General features: G+C 39.4%; 4 protein-coding genes across 5 annotated transcripts; 1 reads left to right on the forward strand and 3 right to left on the reverse strand.

The window, feature by feature from the left end:
* Window positions 1-3,202: 3,202 nt before the first annotated feature.
* Window positions 3,203-4,596, reverse strand: LOC121778721. Its single transcript, XM_042176126.1, has 3 exons — window positions 4,066-4,596; window positions 3,754-3,979; window positions 3,203-3,654 (listed from the first exon to the last, which is right to left on the reverse strand). The coding sequence occupies exons 1-3, from the start codon at window positions 4,594-4,596 to the stop codon at window positions 3,203-3,205; spliced, it is 1,209 nt and encodes a 402-aa protein (XP_042032060.1).
* A 2,799-nt stretch (window positions 4,597-7,395) lies between these two features.
* LOC121764849 (protein AGENET DOMAIN (AGD)-CONTAINING P1-like) lies at window positions 7,396-10,111 on the forward strand. Its single transcript, XM_042160877.1, has 4 exons — window positions 7,396-7,968; window positions 8,700-8,828; window positions 9,050-9,503; window positions 9,836-10,111. Exons 1-3 carry the CDS (start codon window positions 7,501-7,503, stop codon window positions 9,500-9,502), a joined length of 1,050 nt encoding a protein of 349 aa, XP_042016811.1. The 5' UTR covers window positions 7,396-7,500; the 3' UTR covers window position 9,503; window positions 9,836-10,111.
* A 1,952-nt stretch (window positions 10,112-12,063) lies between these two features.
* On the reverse strand, window positions 12,064-16,168 carry LOC121792302 (rhodanese-like domain-containing protein 6). 2 transcript variants are annotated; one of them, XM_042190190.1, is made up of 9 exons: window positions 15,888-16,168; window positions 15,610-15,771; window positions 15,262-15,367; window positions 14,914-15,058; window positions 14,359-14,440; window positions 13,982-14,064; window positions 13,578-13,710; window positions 13,296-13,449; window positions 12,064-13,005 (listed from the first exon to the last, which is right to left on the reverse strand). In XM_042190190.1, exons 1-9 carry the CDS (start codon window positions 16,071-16,073, stop codon window positions 12,245-12,247), a joined length of 1,812 nt encoding a protein of 603 aa, XP_042046124.1. In that variant the 5' UTR covers window positions 16,074-16,168; the 3' UTR covers window positions 12,064-12,244. The 2 variants fall into 2 exon arrangements, with proteins under 2 accessions (XP_042046124.1, XP_042046123.1); XM_042190189.1 differs by having other exon boundaries at window positions 14,914-15,109; window positions 15,888-16,164.
* A 146-nt stretch (window positions 16,169-16,314) lies between these two features.
* On the reverse strand, window positions 16,315-18,832 carry LOC121792303 (rRNA N6-adenosine-methyltransferase METTL5-like). The gene is made up of 9 exons (XM_042190192.1): window positions 18,670-18,832; window positions 18,541-18,597; window positions 18,288-18,385; window positions 18,136-18,205; window positions 17,996-18,044; window positions 17,667-17,755; window positions 17,509-17,556; window positions 16,692-16,751; window positions 16,315-16,612 (listed from the first exon to the last, which is right to left on the reverse strand). The coding sequence occupies exons 1-9, from the start codon at window positions 18,727-18,729 to the stop codon at window positions 16,502-16,504; spliced, it is 642 nt and encodes a 213-aa protein (XP_042046126.1). The 5' UTR covers window positions 18,730-18,832; the 3' UTR covers window positions 16,315-16,501.

Consider the following 18,832-nt stretch of genomic DNA (forward strand, 5'->3'; position numbering starts at 1 on the left):
CAAGGAAATTATTTTAAAAAAACATACCGAGATGAGCTTCTCCCACATCTCATCAGATGCGATGATTTGTTTTGTGGGCTGATCCCAACGAAATCCATTGGTACCCACCAATGCCTTGAAGGTTTTGTAGCGTTTTCTTAAGATCTCCACCCGTTCATCCAGCTCAGCTTCAGAAAACACAACCCCGACGGAATTCTTGAGCTCAACGGCAGCTGAGAGAGTAATCCAGCTAGGGAAGAGTGGCGTGTCCCAGTAAATATGACCCTTCATACGTTCGAGGCAGTCGATAAGGATCGTGTCACAAACTACGCTCCATTGGCCTTGGTACAAATACTCTCTCTGGGGTGGGATGTACATCGGCGCAATATGATAGAAAATAAAGTTGGAAGCTGGTGGTTTGTGCCATGAGTAGTTATGAACTTATATAATGGATGTTATTAGTAGGGCTGGCAAGTCGTGCGGATTGGGTCGTTATCGGGTCAACCTGATAATGACCCAACCCAATAAGGCCTAACCTGAACCCGACCTGTTAAGGAAACTGTAAATCCGAACACGAACCCGACCTGCTACCTTCAAATCCGAACACGACCCGCACCCGACACGAACCCGTTATCGACACGATATAATATGGGTTGACACGACACGATAACAACCCGAACCTGATATTACACGATTAAAACCTAATATTACACGATTAAACCTTAATTTTTAACCTAATTTACACAATTAAAATTCGTTTTATACTATTTAAACCTAATTTATAAGAAATTAAAACATTAAAGTAATATATATATTTTTAAATAATAATAAAAATAATAATATTATTTCTTAATGGGTTACACGTATCCGACCCGCATCCGACCCGAACCCAACCCGAAATTATCGGGTTCTTAATGGGTCAACCCGATAAGGACACGGATCCAATAAGACTTGACCCCAACCCAATAATTTCGTGCGGATTCGTGTCGGATTATCGTGTCGTGTCGAAAATTGCCAGCCCTAGTTATTAGTGGTTGATGACTTGTAACCACCCACCATAATTAATAAGATAGAGTATTAACACCAAGCTGAGCTCTTGTGGATAAATTCACTCATTACCTGGCACCACCATTTTTAGGGGCATCAAGAGTCTAAAGTTGCGCCGTCTATTGGAGTCCCGTCGCATTTAAGTTGCTTCAGCCATGGTGTGACAGCAATTGAAGGTCTTATTAATTCTGTAGTTGTGAAGCAAACAAGTTTAGTAATGACAGAAAATCAAAATAGGTTAGCCTCAAATTAAGAGGGAGATAAACAAGGTTTTTGCATGTTTTTAATAATGATAGTTTTAGATTTTTTGGATGGTAAAATGATACTTTTGCATCATAAAATGATAGTTTGAGGGGATAAAATGATAGTTTCAAATGATAAAATGATACTTTTGTTTAATAATGATAAAATGATAAAATGATATATGTTAGGTTTATTGCACAGAATGATAGTTTTGCCGGATAGAATGATACTCTGAGTTGATAAAATGATACTTTTGACTGACTGATAAAATGATAGGTTTATTGCATACAATGATAGTTTTGCCGGATAGAATGATACTCTGAGTTGATAAAATGATACTCTGAATTTCGCCAAATATCACGTAAAATGATAAAATGATAAAATGATAGGTTTATTGCATAGAATGATAGTTTTGCCGGATAGAATGATACTCTGAGTTGATAAAATGATACTCTTGACTGATACAATGATACTCTGAATTTCGCCAAATATCACGTAAAATGATAAAATGCTAAAATGATAGTTTTGTCGGATAGAATGATACTTTCAGCCGATAGAATGATAGTTTTGCCGGGTAGAATGATACTTTCAGCCGATAGAATGATAGGTATTTTGTGTGTATAAAATGACATTTTTGTTTAATAAAATGATACTTTTAATTTATAAAATGATAATCTAAGCGGATAAGATGACAGTAACCTTATACAAATGATAGTTTAGCTGAAGAAATTGCATATAAGCTGATAAAATGATACTTTAACGTGACAAAATGACATAAAACTGATAAAATGATAGTTTTTCCGGATAGAATGATACTTTCAGCCGATAGAATGATAGTTTTGCCGGGTAGAATGATACTTTTAGCCGATAGAATGATAGGTATTTTGTGTGTATAAAATGACATTTTTGTTTAATAAAATGATACTTTTACCTTATAAAATGATAATCTAAGCGGATAAGATGACAGTAACCTTATAAAATGATAGTTTAGCTGAAGAAATTGCATATAAGCTGATAAAATGATACTTTAACGTGACAAAATGACATAAAACTGATAAAATGATAGTTTTTCCGGATAGAATGATACTTTCAGCCGATAGAATGATAGTTTTGCCGGGTAGAATGATATTTTCATTCTATCGGGCAAAAGTATCATTTTATCAGTTTTATGTCATTTTGTCACGTTAAAGTATCATTTTATCAGCTTATATGCAATTTCTCCAGCTAAACTATCATTTTTATAAGCTAACTGTCATTTTATCCGCTTAGATTATCATTTTATAAGGTAAAAGTATCATTTTATTAAACAAAAATGTCATTTTATTCACCAAAAATACCTATCATTCTATCGGCTGAAAGTATCATTCTATCAGCTGAAAGTATCATTCTATTGGGGCAAAACTATCATTTTATCATTTTATCATTTTACGTGATATTTGGCGAAATTCAGAGTATCATTTTATCATTCAGAGTATCATTTTATCAACTGAAAGTATCATTCTATCCGGCAAAACTATCATTCTATGCAATAAACCTATCATTTTATCATTTTATCAGTCAGTCAAAAGTATCATTTTATCAACTCAGAGTATCATTCTATCCGGCAAAACTATCATTCTCTTCGTCTTCGAAATAGCTTCGCGTTGGTACCTTGAACATCTAAATTGGAAAATCGCCTTGATTTAGAATGGAAAATCCATTAAGTGAAAATAGTTTTTAGTAGAATTTTAATACAATTTTTCACCAATAACTTCCTATGCAAAATACATATCTTTCTACGCAAAATACAACAACAGCAGTGGTCTACTTGTTACTTTATGTCACTACATATTCCTTCCAATCAGAACACCGAATAGGACAAACATTAAACCCATAAACCCCAGATGATTCCCGTTAACAGGACACTTGTAGTAATATCTTCATGCATACATGGTCAACTATTATTCCACATGTTTAGCGCATGTGCATCCCGAAGCTGCGTCCATTGAGCAGATGGCTCAACGCTGTCAACGTAGTCGACGCCTATGCTGTCTTCTTCAGGTAAAATAGCAGGCTCGTCGTAGTCAAGCTTAACTTCAATAGGGTCTACATCCATCTCTTGGCGAATGAAGTTGTGAAGTAAAAAACAGCTCATAATTAGGCGAATTTGTGTCTGAATTGGATAAAAAGATGCGCTACGAAGTATGCCCCACCGCATCTTAAATACTGCAAATGCCCTCTCAATAATGTTCCTAGCTTTGGTGTGCCTCATATTAAACATTTCCTTAGGGTCTTGTGGCTTTTCTGTACCTACTTCCCACTCTTTTAGATGATACCGAACCCCCCTGTAGGGGGTTAAAAATCCGTTACAGTTGGCATACGCATTATCACATAAGTAGTAACACCCTGCGTGACATTTTGTTTAAATGGTTTCAGTTTACAATTCATAGTACCCAAACAATAAGCTCAACATTGACTGCAATATAGGTGTTGATTTTGAAATACCTTGGGGGACCTTGAAACCATTATTTCGGGATACTGCATCCCTTAGAACGCGCGAGTCTCCGGCTGACCCCTCCCATCCTGGCAAGAAGTACACGAACTGCATGTTGCGATCGCAAACAGCGAGGGTATTCGTCGCTATCTGCCCCTTCCTTGTGCGATACCGAGGTTTATCTTCGTTGCTGACTAGCACATTGATATGGGTACCGTCCAATGCCCCAAGACAATCCTGACAAAAAATAAAAGTCAGCCAAAGATTAGTAAATGAACACTATGCTCAATTTTTCAAGCATACCTAGGATCATAGAAAAGTACCGTGAACCATTTCCATCTGTGATCTGTACAGTCAGAGGGTACGGGGGTGGGTTTTGATAGCAATACCGAGTGTAGGCTCAGCACTGCAGCAAGCACTTTGTGCACGCATTGTGAGACAGTTGCACCAGATTGTGCAAAATGGAACTTAACCACACGGTTCTTGTTATGATGTGCGAGTACACCCAGAAACATTGCGACTTGTTCCTCAACACCTAAGGTTTTTCCTATCCTCAGTCCACCCCTTGCGTGTAGGATCCGACATAACTTAGCGAAGGTGTTACGATCCATTCTCAGATTTGCTACACAATCTGCGTCGGTCACATGGGCGAGTTTGTCCAGATACTTGACTTGTTCGGGGATCTTTTTTATCACGCTGTACCGTCTCGCTCTGTCTAGGATTCGTCGTCTACTTCTAGCAGTTTTTGCACACACATATTTCTCAACTAGAACTGTCGTCTCCACACGGTATATAAACTGAAGATCTTCAAGTAGCATACACAGGCTGGCGTTGTTACAAGCTTGATCAGGCATATTGTGTGATGTATGCAGTTGTATCACCCTTCAAAAAATCCACAACAACCCTCCGGCTACAGAAGCCGTATAGAACCCGAACACAGAGGACCACAGAACATCCATCATAACACAGACTCAGCAATATTATTAAGAAATTTTGTGACCATCTTGAGTGACAGACCAAGAGTAAGTAATACAAATAATATGACGTTTAAAGCATCATTTTTATATGTCCATCAAATATGGAAAAGTTATTAGGGGATAGGGGACGTGGAATACCTTCACTGCCGTGGGTGGTCTTTCTTCAGCACACAAGGTGGTCGCTGCAGAATCGAAGAACTAGAATTTGCGAAAATCTGCCGACGGGGTTTGAAACAACCTGCAGTGACAATGCAGAGTTGGATGGTGTTAATAATCTTGCACCAGATAGACTGAAGAGTTGGGGATAGATCTAATTGGGGGAGTAATATACACGCCGGTGCTTGATCCGTTACGCGGTGACGAAAATAGCCAGAAGTCCACCGAATTATGAAATACCTTGCAGTGAATCACATGGAAGGACGGAATCGAGCGTTCATCCAAAAATTTCGTCCGTGGATTTTAGTCGGAAGCAGAGGTAGGGTTCTTCAATTTTTATGGATGAGGAAGAAATGATTTGGGAGGGAAACGAAAAATGGAAGGGTAAGTAAGGTATTTTGGCCTCATTTCTTGACGCTGCTCTCGATGCAGATATAATTATTGACTCATTCTTGAGAATTTATTTTGGCCCAATTCCCCTTTCTACAGTGCGGGCCCTTGTTATTTATAGGGCAATACAAAATTAACATAAAGAAACTGAACACTAGATAATAGTCAGAAATGAGGCCATATCTGCCTATATCTAATAAGGTGAACAGGCCCTAAGAATGAATAGATCTCAGCTCCCGTATAGAAAAAGGCCCTATAATACGAAAAATTGGCCCAAATAAGAAGACGTCCGATGCATGTATATGGGCTGAGGATTATTTAGGTTTAAAGATTTCTTGCCTAAATAAGAAAACTAAAATTTATGGTTATAAGGATCTTTGTGATGAAATTCGTGTGATTTATCCAAGATTATGCTGTAAGTGTTGATCTATCAATTAAATACAAAAATAAATAAAGATAGGATGGATCTGGCCAAAAAAACTAGACCCAAATGAATTGGATGGAAGATTGGAAATGGAAGAATATGTAAATGATGAATAACTAGGATTAAAACCATAGGACCTTAATAAAAAAAAGATGGTGACAACCCTTGGCAACTTTCATTAATCCTAATTACCCTTGACTTCACTACTCTATGAATACACTGTTATTGATGCATACCTCTACTTGATTCAATCAAAGAAAGAAAATAAGCAATCTACAAATTAGGAATTTGATAACCTTTCAAAAGGGAAAACTCACAAAGAAGATACAATATCAATTCATCAAAGTCTCTATTTTAATGTTTCACAAATGAGTATATCTAGGAGGTGTTACAAACTCAATGAAAAGCTTAAAAATAAAGAAATTCGAGTGCACAGACTTAGATGCATGACCGGGCAGTTTTCACGCCTCAATTCGCCCAACCAGGGCGAATTCTATGGACTAGTTTGCCAAAAACAATGAAAACGCCCGACCGGGCAATCTTCACGTCACAAAACGCATGACCGGCATTTTCTCTGGAGTCTCTGCTCTTCAATGCGTGACTTTCATAAATGGGTCATAACTCCTTCCACCGAAATCCGATTGAGACTTGTAAGATACTCACGCGAAGCTCTTTCGAATATGAAGACATTGGTTGTCTTTGAAGAGAGTTTGGACATCATCTCGATAGGACGATTTCTGTTTGGATCCAGCTCAAGTTGCAACTTAGCTACTTGGCATGACTTTGCCCTCCTCTTGGGGCCCCAATCTATCCAAGGCTCACGGCGTACTAGTAACTCTTGAAGCTCGCCACCCATGATCGTATCATCCTCTCCTTCTTGGGAAGGATTTGTCCCCAAATCCGCGCCTTCTCTTTTCCTCTCATTCTCGGGATGCCATTGAGCTTTATTTCCTTTGGGTGCCTTCTCTTTCATTCCCGGACCCAATCGATCTATGGCTCACGTCATAGCAGAGACTCTCGATACCCAACACCATTGGTCTTATCACATGGTCTAGATAGACTTTTGACGATCTACCAAGAAAGGTTGTAATGTTATTTTCAAATGTACTATAAACTTACTCAAGGGTGTGGTCGAGTGGCATGAGACTCGTCCATCCTTAACCAAATGATCAGAGGATCGATCCCTGCCTTTGGTATGGAGTAGCTTTAAATCCTTGGACCAACTTTCCCACCTTTGAGGTGCCTCCAAATCAACGGGTGAAATAATTATTGGGCCGGTGAATAATCTTGGTAACTCCAAATAATTGCGTGAAATAATTACTGGGCCGATGAATAATCTTAGTAATTAAAAAAAATATATTAGGAGACTAACAACACTGGTAGTATGTAAATTTCTCAAAAAAAGATATTAGGAGACTAACAACATAGTAGTATGAAAATTTCTCTACAATAGGACTTACAATATGCTAAGAAAACTTTTGAACCTAAACCTAATTACCTAAACTTTAAAGTATAATATATAGGCCTTGATCGTGCGCCAGATAAAATAATAATAATAATAATAATAATAATAATAATAATAATAATAATAATAATAATAATAATAATAATAATAAACTTAAAGTATATTATTTGAAAAATAAATAAAATAATTAAATACAGTAACATTTTTTTTGATGAGTTCCTAAACGGGTCGATAGAACCAATTAGATTTTCTACCACGGAGTGCCGCCATAGTTCAGACTGTTAGGTTTTTTCGGCTAAAAATTCAAAATTCTTGACACAGTGCCGCCATTAATCTTTGATCTCCGATGGCAGGCGGCGGCGAGAGCAGCATCTTACGCTACTTCAAGAAAGGAGCCGAAGTCGAGGTAAACAGCGACGACGATGGATTTCGCGGGTCTTGGTTCGCGGCCACTGTGATCCGTCCGCCGAAAGATGAATCCTCCAAGGTCCTGGTGGAGTACAAAACCTTGACGGAGGACGAGGCCGGAAAGCGACCGCTGAGGGAGCCGCTGCAGCTGGTGCAGCTGCGCCCTCCGCCGCCTCAGGAGAATCGCACCTCCTTCGAGTTCAGCGACGAAGTGGATGCATACTACAACGACGGGTGGTGGGAGGGGGTGATCACCCGGAAATTCGAGGGCAAGGATAAATATACTGTCTTTTTCCGTGGGTCGAGGGAGGAGCTGTCCTTCACGGCCTCGCAGTTGAGGCTGCACCGCGAGTGGGCCACGGGTGAGAAGTGGGTCCCGCCTTTGCTCCCCTCCTCCCACCCCAATGTAAGCATACCTCTCTCATCTTTATTCATGTTTTTCTTTCTTGATTACAAATTTCAGTTTTTCCCCTTTTTGATACAAGTAGAGAAGATTTGAAGTAAAGACCCTACTGTTTGCTTGGTGATTGAATCAACTGATTAGCTAATAGTATTTCTCAAATGGATATTCTTGCTGAAATTGGAACCAATTTAATGTGATTATGCATCTTATGGAGTACTTTCTAATTTTGTGGTTCGTAGCCTAATTAGGTGTTTTATACTAGAGTTGAGTTGAGAAAGCTATGGTATTCATATGGGACTGAAGAATTAGAGTTGTTGGGGCCTCGTCTTATTTCGTCTCAAAAAGGAAATAGAACCAAAACAACAGTTTAGCATATCAAACTTAGCCTTATGTACTGAGTTCTAATACTTTAGATTCGTTTACCGCCCATAATTCTGATGCGTGATGTGCAAAATCCGAGGTGTGAATTTCAACATACTATAATACATTTTGCTGGATTGAAAATGAATCCATACAGTATCATCAGTTGATATATGCTGTTATGTGAAAGAAATTTTGTCAATAACTTCCTTAGTAGTTTCCTTTTTTAATAGTGAAAAAATGTAAATTGTTTCTTATTTTCCTTTTCTAATTATGGGATTAAGTTATTTTGCTTCGTCTCTTTAATATAGGCTAGCCTCCTTGGTTGTCAATGACTAAGAGCTTGTGCTCACATGTATTGCCTTTTAATACAGAAAACTCCGTTGTCAGCTGAAGCAGAAGACAGCACGGTGGCAACTGAGCATAACTTTAACCCAGGAAACCATGCGGAAGCCAGTAGCGATGAAGATGGTTTTGAAAATGAATCCATACAGTATCATAAGGTGATATGCTGTTATGTGAAAGCAATTTTCCCAATAACTTCCTTATTAGTTTCCTTTTTTTACTAATGAAAAAATGTATGTTTCCTCATTTTCCTTTTCTAACTGTGGGATTGAGTTAGTTCGCTCTTTCTGTCTGTCTCTCTCTCAACAATATAGGCTAGCCTCCTTGGTTGTCAAATACTAAGAGCTTGTGCTAATAAATGTCTTGCCTTTTAATACAGACAACTCCGTCATCAGCTGAAGCGAAAGACGGCATGGTGGTGACTAAACATATCTTTAACTCAGGAGACCATGCAGAAGCCAGTAGCGATGAAGATGGTTTTAAAGGTGCTTGGTTCCCTGTAACTGTTCTCGAGAAAACAGCAGCTGGAAAATATCTGATTGAGTACAAAAAACTGATGAACGATGATGGCACAGGCTTCTTGAGAGAAGAGATCAATGAACTCCATTTAAGGCCAAGCCCTCCTGATGTTGGAGTCGTTGACAGATTTAAAGTCAATGACCAAGTTGATGCTTTTTACAATGATTGTTGGTGGGTTGGTAGGGTTACGAAAGTTCTTGTGAAAGAAAGGTACTCTGTGTACTTTGAGAACCCGCCTGAGGAATTGAAGTTTGAGCATTCTGACTTGAGGGTGCATCAAGAATGGAGAAATGGCAAATGGCATTGCTCCTAAGGTACTAGTACTTTCTAGTTTCTAGCAATCGTGATTTACATTCTTCTAGTAGAACCTATCTTTTGTAGTTCCTCCTTGGAGTACTTGAGCTTCATTTCCATTGTGATTTACAATCGTTGCCTATCAGGCAAATCATAAAATTGGTCATGGTTGTGAGGAATATCTTTTAGTACTAGTTAATGATTGAATTTGTGAGGTAAGTAGAAACAGCATAGCATGCATAATTGTCTCCTCTTGTCGTTTAAGCCCCAATGGTTGTAGCCCTTACCTCCAAAATGCTGTATTGCCTGTGTAAGAAATGAGTAACTGAATGGTGTTTTGGTTGTGTTGCAGGTTCTCAAAGTTGTAGCGGCCTCTCTTGTGCAAGTGTAAATGCTTTAACCCTCTGCTTCTTCACTTGTATCTAACACCTTACTTTTAATTCTGGGCATAGTAGCACCTTAAGGAATTTGATTTTGCCATATTCACCTCTAGCTTATTATGCTTTTGCTGTAACCTGTATTTTTGATGAACTATCAGTCACATTTTGAACCAACTTCTATAGTAATCCAACTGATTACTCCTGAAGGGTTGTTAAATGCATTCAACTATTTGGTGTGTTTTCCATAATATCATATCCTTCGAGTTTGAAATATGTAAAGGAAATTCTAAGAGCATCAGCAATGGCACCCGTCCCGACGGACGTCCGCCATTGTGCAAGGTCGCGACGGATACGGACGTCCGCTGCAGACACCGGAGTTCCGCAGACGTCTGCCATTGCGGAGACACGACGGACGTCCGTGCGGACATCCCGTTTTTTTTAATTTTTTTGTTTAAAAGTCTATATATACGGCTCGTTGAATTTCATTTCATTCGCACCACTTGTTTTAACAAGTTTCCCTCTCTCTAAATTTCTTTTATATATCCGTAATGGCTGGAAGTGGTAGTGGTGGGCATTATGAACACATGATGCGGCTGATTCATGCACGTGTGCGGGAGGCAGCGGATAGGGAGGAACAAGCGGCCTTGGAGCCGGCGGTACCTCGACCCATCCCTCGTCGATCTATAGTACCCCGGGACCACCTCGCTGCGCACCGTCGGTTGTACGAGGATTACTTCGCTCCGGAGCCACGATATGGGGAGAACATGTTCCGGCGACGTTTTAGGATGCATTGTCCGCTCTTTCTGCGTATCGTGGACGCTTTAGAGCGTCGATACGGGTATTTCATGGTGCGAGGGGATGCGGCTGGTAAACCCGGCCAAACGCCGATTCAGAAGTGCACTGTCGCAATCAGGCAGTTGACATACGGAGGTGCTACCGACATGTTCGACGAGTACCTCCACATCGGTTAGACGACTGCCCGCGAGTGCCTGAAGTATTTTTGTGAGGGTGTTACGGAGATATTCGGGGATAGGTATCTTCGGAAGCCTACCCCCGAATATTGCCATGCTCCGATGGATATGTACGTGAATCAGCACGGGTTTTCGGGAATGTTGGGAAGCATTGATTGTATGCATTGGGAGTGGAAGAACTGCCCCATCGCCTGGAAAGGGGTGTTCACTACCGGTTTCAAGGGCAAGAATCTCACGATAATCCTTGAAGCGGTAGCTGACTACCGGCTGTGGATTTGACATGCTTATTTTGGAGTAGTCGGGTCTAACAACGACATCAACGTCCTCCAGTTGTCGGCCCTTTTCAACGACCAGTGCATGGGCGTTGGTCCGGCCGTCAATTTCGTCACCAACGGCAACCAGCACAATATGGACTATTATTTGGCGGATGAGATATACTCTATGTGGCCCGTCTTTGTGAAGACGATCAGATGCCCATCAGATGAAAAGAAGATATATTTTCCGGGTCGTCAGGAGGCAGCGCGCAAGGATGTGGAGCGGGCATTTGGTGTGCTTCAGGCTCGATGGTCGGCAGTGAAGGGTCTAGCACGGATGTGGTATGTTGACAGCATCGCCGGCATCATGTACGCATGTATTATCATGCACAACATGATTGTCGAAGATGAAGGTCTAGCACTGACTGATTGGACCAATGATGATGCTGATGCTGATGCTGCGGGTCCAAGCCACGGCGTGACCACTAGCAATGTACGCATGGGGATACCCCTCGACGAAGTCGATCGAGTTCGTGCATTTGCCGACATGCGCCAAAAATAAGCTCATGTTCGACTCCAGGACAATATTATTGAAGAAGTATGGCATCGAAGGGGTCGTCGTTGATGTAGTTTTTAATTATTGAAATGTATTTATTTTAATTTGGTGAAATATAATTTTCTTTTTTTTATTTAATGGAATTTTTTCCCCTATTTGTGTCAAAATTTTAATTCCGTAAATTGTTTAATTCCGAAAATTGTTTAATTTGTGAATTTGTGAATTTTTATTATTGTGGGAAGTCCGTCAGAATGTCCTTGGGGATGTCCGCCATTGTGCAGTGGGATGTCTGTATGACGTGACATCCACAGTGGAATGTCTGTATGACGTGGCATAAGGTGTTTTTAGGATGTCCGCCGGGACATTCGCACCGCTGCTAATGCTCTAACGCTTTAACAGATTCTCAGGAACATTGTGCATATTAGAAAGCGCCAAAAACTATGCCATAAGGTTGAAATTTTTTGACTGTGTTGCAAAATGAGCCAAAATCATGTCACAGATTGATATTGATGTTGGTGTATCGAGGGAGAATAGAGAATCTCAGAAGATAGGTGAGTTACACACTTGGGAAAAGTATACGAGAAACATTAAGATTCAGCATCACTGAAACCGTCTAAGAAAATCTTTAATCTCATCAATGTATGGAGATCTCGTCGGGATGATATGACCAAAGTCGTGTTCAATAATCACTGCGCATCCATTCTCAAACAAGGAAGCTAGATGCGTACTGGCTTTGCAATCTATCTGTCTGTCCTTGCCCTCTTTGTGCCCAAAAATATGAAGTGATGGACAGTTGATCGACCCTTCGGGATTTCTTGTCATATTAACAGAAAAACCTGAGCATAAAATAACAAACCTAAAATCCATGTCACCCTTAAGCTCTTCTCTGCGAGCACCGACCAAGGCAGCCATTGCAGCTCCTTGAGAGAATCCCAATATCCCATCAAAAGGTCCCTTTTGAGAGAATACACTTTTCAAGTATTCAATAGACCTTTCGAACCCCTCTGTTTGTTGCTGGTACTGCAGACAGTCGAAAGGAGCTTTAGCCATCTTCCACTCACAATCATCCTTTCCATTATAATCTGCATCGACCAACCATGCAAACTTCCTATTGCAATGGTTCAAGGGTGGGCTTTTCTGCTCGGATGCAGAATCACTACTATGATTCTGATCAGCTAGCGGAGCTTGGTAAATGAAAGGCAATTCATGCGGTGAGTCAACAAACACAAGCTCAGCAAAGTTCTTGAGTTTCTTGGCTAATGATGCTGTTCTTCCTTTGAAACCGGATGCATTCTGCCGGAAGCCATGCAAGCATAATATTCTGAGCTTTCTAATTGGCTTAGTCAAAGCAGTATTTTGTCCTGCACAATTCCATTTTTCTTCTTAATAATCTCAGAAGGATAACAAAGAACATCGGACAAAAACTAGAGAATATGAAGCAAAAGTTACAGTAGCTGAAAGTAAAGAGATGAATATATGTTATATATCCATAGTTTGGCTAACAAGATACCATACAAGAGTTAGCAATGACATGAGAAGCAGTTTATGTGTGAAAGGTCCAAGAGATTGTTTAATAGCTCCAAAAGATTGTCTACTTTAAACAGGATATATTGAGTATGCCAATTAAAGAATGTTATGAATAATGCCTTACCTTCACTTATAGGTAGAAGAGATGAAGATTGATCAATATCAAAATTTTGATCATCATATGGTGTTTCCGGTACTTCCTTCGCCATAGAGGAAATGGAGAGAAAAGGCTTGCCATCTTTCTGGCACAACTCACAAACATAAGATGAATTTCTTTCCTGCAAATATTAGTTGCAACCTTTTAATCGGCGCAAGCAAACTATTTTATGTAGAATTTAAGTTGCATGAAGGGCAAGGTCTGAAAGCAACAACACACTTCACAAGTTGCAATGTGAATGAAACATACCTGACAACGATCACAGACTAATACAAGCATCCTACAGTGAGAACACCGACAACGTGCAGTGTAGTCATCAAATGGTATGTCACAGAAGAGGCAAGTTCCCAACTTATTAGGATCTAAGCTCCCAACAGAAACCCTGAAAGCAGAAATCCATAAGATTACAAAACTACCGAAATTGATGTCTTAACAGACACCATGCTTTACCTAAACATACAAAATATGTAAATCCTGCAAAAGGACAGCACTATTTTGCATTTATTTTATCAAAGACAACTCACAAGATCTGCCCCAAGCTTATGATGAAGTTTGTGCAGGTCCAATAGTACAATGCAGAAATACAAAAGGTAATAAAAGAATATTCACGAGGCAAATCAGACGTAGGAAATAGATAAATATGCAAAGCATACCGATGGTCAAAAACGAAATTCTTCCCTTTGAAGAAGCCTCCATCTGGAAATTGTTCCATATATCTTTGGATCCCACCATATAACTGAAAAATAGCAATACCGTAAACAACACCAGCATCCTTGATTTCAACATAGTTTCATCCCTCGGGGGAAATTTGATTTAGCAATCTTAATATGCCTAACACAGGAGCTATATAAGCACTATAATATTAAAATGTCTTGAAATGAGCCAATATTGAAATTTTATCAAACAAATTTACTTTGAACCAAATCAACTCAATAGCTGAAATTAAAAAAGTATAACACCTTGTTATATTAGAAGAAAAATTTGTTTGTTGAATTGATCTTTTACAGGAAAAAGGCTTGGAGGAGCTCACCTGAAAAACATTTTCAAAACCAGAACCTTTAGATCTGATATAGGCTGATGCCATCTCGCATCTAATTCCCCCAGTACAGTACCTTTGAATGCCAACAAACAAACAACTGAGATCCTTGAAATGAGTTTACCCATGCATATGGAGGATCATGCAGTATCATAAATAGAAATAGCCAATAATCACAGTAGTTCAGTAATTCAGTGCAATTACAGCAAGAAGGATATGTACACGGGAGAGGCTTAAAGGAAAGGCCAATTAGAAGCCAATAATATTACTCCACACATTCCATAGGTTAATGAAGTTAGCTTGCTAATAGGTACAATGAGAAGTTAAGCATGCTACTCACTGACTGTTAAACATTAAATCTAACAACTCACTGCATTATGACATCACGATGGTCATCTAAATGCATCTCAAAAACATGGATACAGTGTCTGTAGAATATATACTGGAAAGTAATGCAGACAACAAATGTGAAAGAAGCTTTAAAATAGAAACCACAACTGACTTTAGCTCTTAGCAGTAGTAAATTACTGCTACAGCACACGTACTCACATAAGGATATTATTCCCCTTTAATTTCTCTGAATTGTCATCAATCCATGAGGGCAGGTCACTATACTGCCTGATAGCTGGATCTAATGTTTTGACATCTGGAGCATGAAACTTGCCTATTCTTGTCTCGTACAAATTTCTTGCATCTAACAGTATCAATTCCTTGTCAGAACCACTACTTAACTCTTGACAATTACCTGCAAAAATAACCAAAATATTCAGTAGTAGAAGACTTGGCAACTAAGTTTAGTGTCAGCGCAAAATAATAGATTAGTCAAAGTACACAAACCAATGACCATGGTGCACAACTCAAAAGAAAAAAACATGCAGAAATACATAGAGAAATTACCAGCATTCTGAAGAACAGAGTGAAATTCAGCTGCCGAGAGATGTCTCCCAGCATTTGAAATCTCCGGAGACTTCAACAATGGGTGAGAGCTTAAGGTCACCAGTTCCTATTGACAGTATGACAGCCTGTTTCAGTTTGAATGTGAGGAAACTAAAGCAGATGACTTCTGCAAATCCCCATAGATTTATAGATAGTGAAAGTGTGACTAGGAAGTTTTCTACTGTCCAGAAACAGAAACACACAAGCCTCAATCCCTATAGAGGGGCCCACTGCAACAAGCATTACACATGCTCATGACTCGTCCTCTCATTCAAATAAATTAAACAGACAAATTAAGTTGAGCACAACCTTAACAATCCGGATAGACAAAGAAGTAAATCCACATTCCTTGGTCACTTGATCACCCAACGGCTCGGAACAAGAGGCCAGCTTGAAGTCGGTTCCTTCAAAGAGAGGGTTAGATTTCAGTGCCTCAATGTGTTCCTCCAATGCCGTCAATCTACCCCCAACCTACGCACCATAGCAGAGCATGCTGAGTTCCTTGGAATAAAAAGTAATGAGGTAAAAACACAAAAAAATGGCATAAACTGAATTCTGGGACAGATGAAGCGGAGAAGGGAAATTACAGTGACGTTGACGCCCTGAGAAGAGAGGCGGACGCGGCCGAGGAGGGAGAGAGAGGTGCAATTGGAATGGTAGAAATCGAAGAGGTCTTCAAGGTTGGGGATTTCTGCGTACTTGTAGTACAGTAACACGCCATGGTCCTTCCCATTTCCATGGTTAGTTTGCTGATTGATGTGGTGGTCCGCCATTGACGATTGGGAGAGTTTGAGAAGTAAAACCTTAGGTTTTGATCGAGCGTGGGCGAGTGCACGGTGAATTTATCTTTTCATTTGGTTGAGAAACATATGATCATTTTAAAATTAGAGGCAATTTTAATTTATGACCAAGCATTTGCTTTATTAATTTATTTTAATTCAATAATTTCACAAATGGATGTAAAATATGAATTCATCAATTTGTTGTCCTAAATTGCTAAATACGGACTTCATGGGAGCGAATAATAAATTACATCCTTTTTAATTCATAATGTTTCACAAAGAATTCATCATGTCTCATATTTCTATTTCAAATGAGTTTTTAGCCCTAGTCCCTCCACACATATTCGAGATCTTAAGGCAGCACTGTTGGCTACTGTGCCTACTGGGAATATTTGTGACAAGCAATGGATGCAAATCTGCTAGAGATGCCTTCCTTGATTGGATGTTGGAATGAATCGCCACAGATCAACTGCCACATCGACCTCCTTTTTCTTGTGAAATTTGTAGAGTTGTGGCACATCGAAGCGAAGCTGCACAAAAATATAAGCCATATTTACTACCAATGGAAAATAACTCAGGCCACAAAGAATGCATGGAATGCATATGTACCTCACACAGAACCTCAGCGCTGCTAGCATTATATTCTCGCAATGCAGTTCTTCTGATGTGCTGCATTCAATAATAAATCCAAGTACAAGCCCAGTTAAGCAATGCAGTATTAGCACCAGTTCACAATGACAAATATTTAAAAAAATGGGCATATAAAGATTCTGGCAAAATGCATGAAGTAGATGGTTAAAAGCTAGTGCTTCTTTAAAGAAGATTCAGGTGTTACACCGTTGTCTTGTCTAACACTTCATGCCTCCTAGCATTCCTATCAAACAATGTGCTTCACCAAGAGGACAGGTGAATGATGTAACATTATATTACTTCTCTTCTACTCTACCAATCTACAATCCTATAAGTATTAATGATCAGACTCAGTAAGCTATAACAGTATCATTATACTTCCAGCTGATGTTTTGTGAATAGTTTGTGGACCACATCAAAATCAGCGAGTAAGCGAAAAGATCAAAAGAAGCTACACTCTCAACTATACAGAAGTAAATAAAACAATGGTTTGTCCCAAAAAATTATCTGAGAAAAAAAAAGATGTTCAGATAAAAATGTACTCACCTTAAGGAAAGTGTTGTACACATATCTAGTCAGGATGGAAGAACCATCAGTTCAAGATACCAGCAAATGAACAGAGTATTATGTATAACTTCATATCAAATATGCAACCACAGATGGTATTTCTTGGGAAAGTAGTAGACAATGAGAAATAACAAAAATATAAAAAAGCACCGATCTTCCAACACAAAACTTAAATATGATGTAACCAAGAAATAAATAAACCTCTGTTTCAAAAGGTAAATAAACTTACATCTCTTGTTGAGGTCTTGTGCAAGGAATAGACTGCTCGGGAAGCAACCTGACAAATCAGCAATCCAGTGAAAATGAGAACATGTAGACACTAGACGCAAGTAACAGACCTTGTAATTAATTGGTATAGACAAATTACAACATGGGTAAGGACTAGACCTTCAAAGCCACAGAGAGAAATTCCATGTCTGCTCCTTTTTTCCGAGTCCCAAATGGAGGATTCATTACAACTGTGTCGATATGCCGATCTGTGCAAATTTCAAGAGCAATGGTCAATATTTACTCATCTCTCAAGCAGATGCTTCCCTATGATAGAGTGCAACATATGCTAAATTCAGCATAGAATTGTCTAAAACGTAAAGAGATGTTATTGAACTTTAGTAATCCCTTCAGGAACTTTAGTAATTCCCAGCAATCCCTTCAGGACCTTTAGTTAACTCAATAGTAGTAGTAATTTATTTGAGGTGGGCAGTTTCAGATAACTCTACCTGACAATGTTAAATTCCTGATATCACATTGAACAAAATCGATGTCTAACTGCAAGGCAAAAACTCAAGGAGATTAGAAAACAAACTTAAAATCTGTACACAATGCTGAGGGAAAAAAGAGGGAGAGACAGAACGTGTACATCTAGTTCATCTGCATTAGATGTTGCAATTTCAATAGACTCCTGATCAATATCAAATCCAGTGACATGCCTGATATAGTAAATTATGTGAACTACATATCAATTTCAAAATAAACCAAACAGAGTTTTGAAAAAAGTGAAAAGGTGTTTACTCTGCCCCCAAAAGACCAGCAGCAAGTCCTAGGGTACCGCAGCCACAACCGAAATCCGCCACTACCTTATCACTCAAATCCCCGAACGAATTCTCTGCCTAAAATAGGCTAACAAAAAGAATATTGAGTACTGGTGCAACAAATGTCAAACTATACAGAATGTCCAACCCGCCACAAATAAAATGTGCAGTAATTTAGGCATCTGATAAAGGTAAAGGGAAATTAAAGGAACGGAAACACGAAGAATATTTACAGTGTAGAGCAAGCGAGATGCGATGTGGGGTCCTGTGGGATATTGCTCCAATTCAATCTGTTGCGCCATGAAATTATATCATTATACTTATCATTGATAAAGCAAACCGACAGAAGGTATAAGACAGACCTTGGGGCGGTCGAACTGTTGAAGAGAGCCGAGAAGGCTCTCCAACTGCTTCAACTTCATCTTCAAATTACCTCACGCGCCCTCTCCCGCCGGTTGGTTTAGGTGGCGGAAGAGATGCGGTCGATTGTGGAGTAGTGTAGTGGGCTGAAGTCAATGGGCATCG

This window comes from Salvia splendens, chromosome 2 (genome assembly GCF_004379255.2).
Source record: "Salvia splendens isolate huo1 chromosome 2, SspV2, whole genome shotgun sequence".
Lineage (NCBI taxonomy): Eukaryota > Viridiplantae > Streptophyta > Magnoliopsida > Lamiales > Lamiaceae > Salvia > Salvia splendens.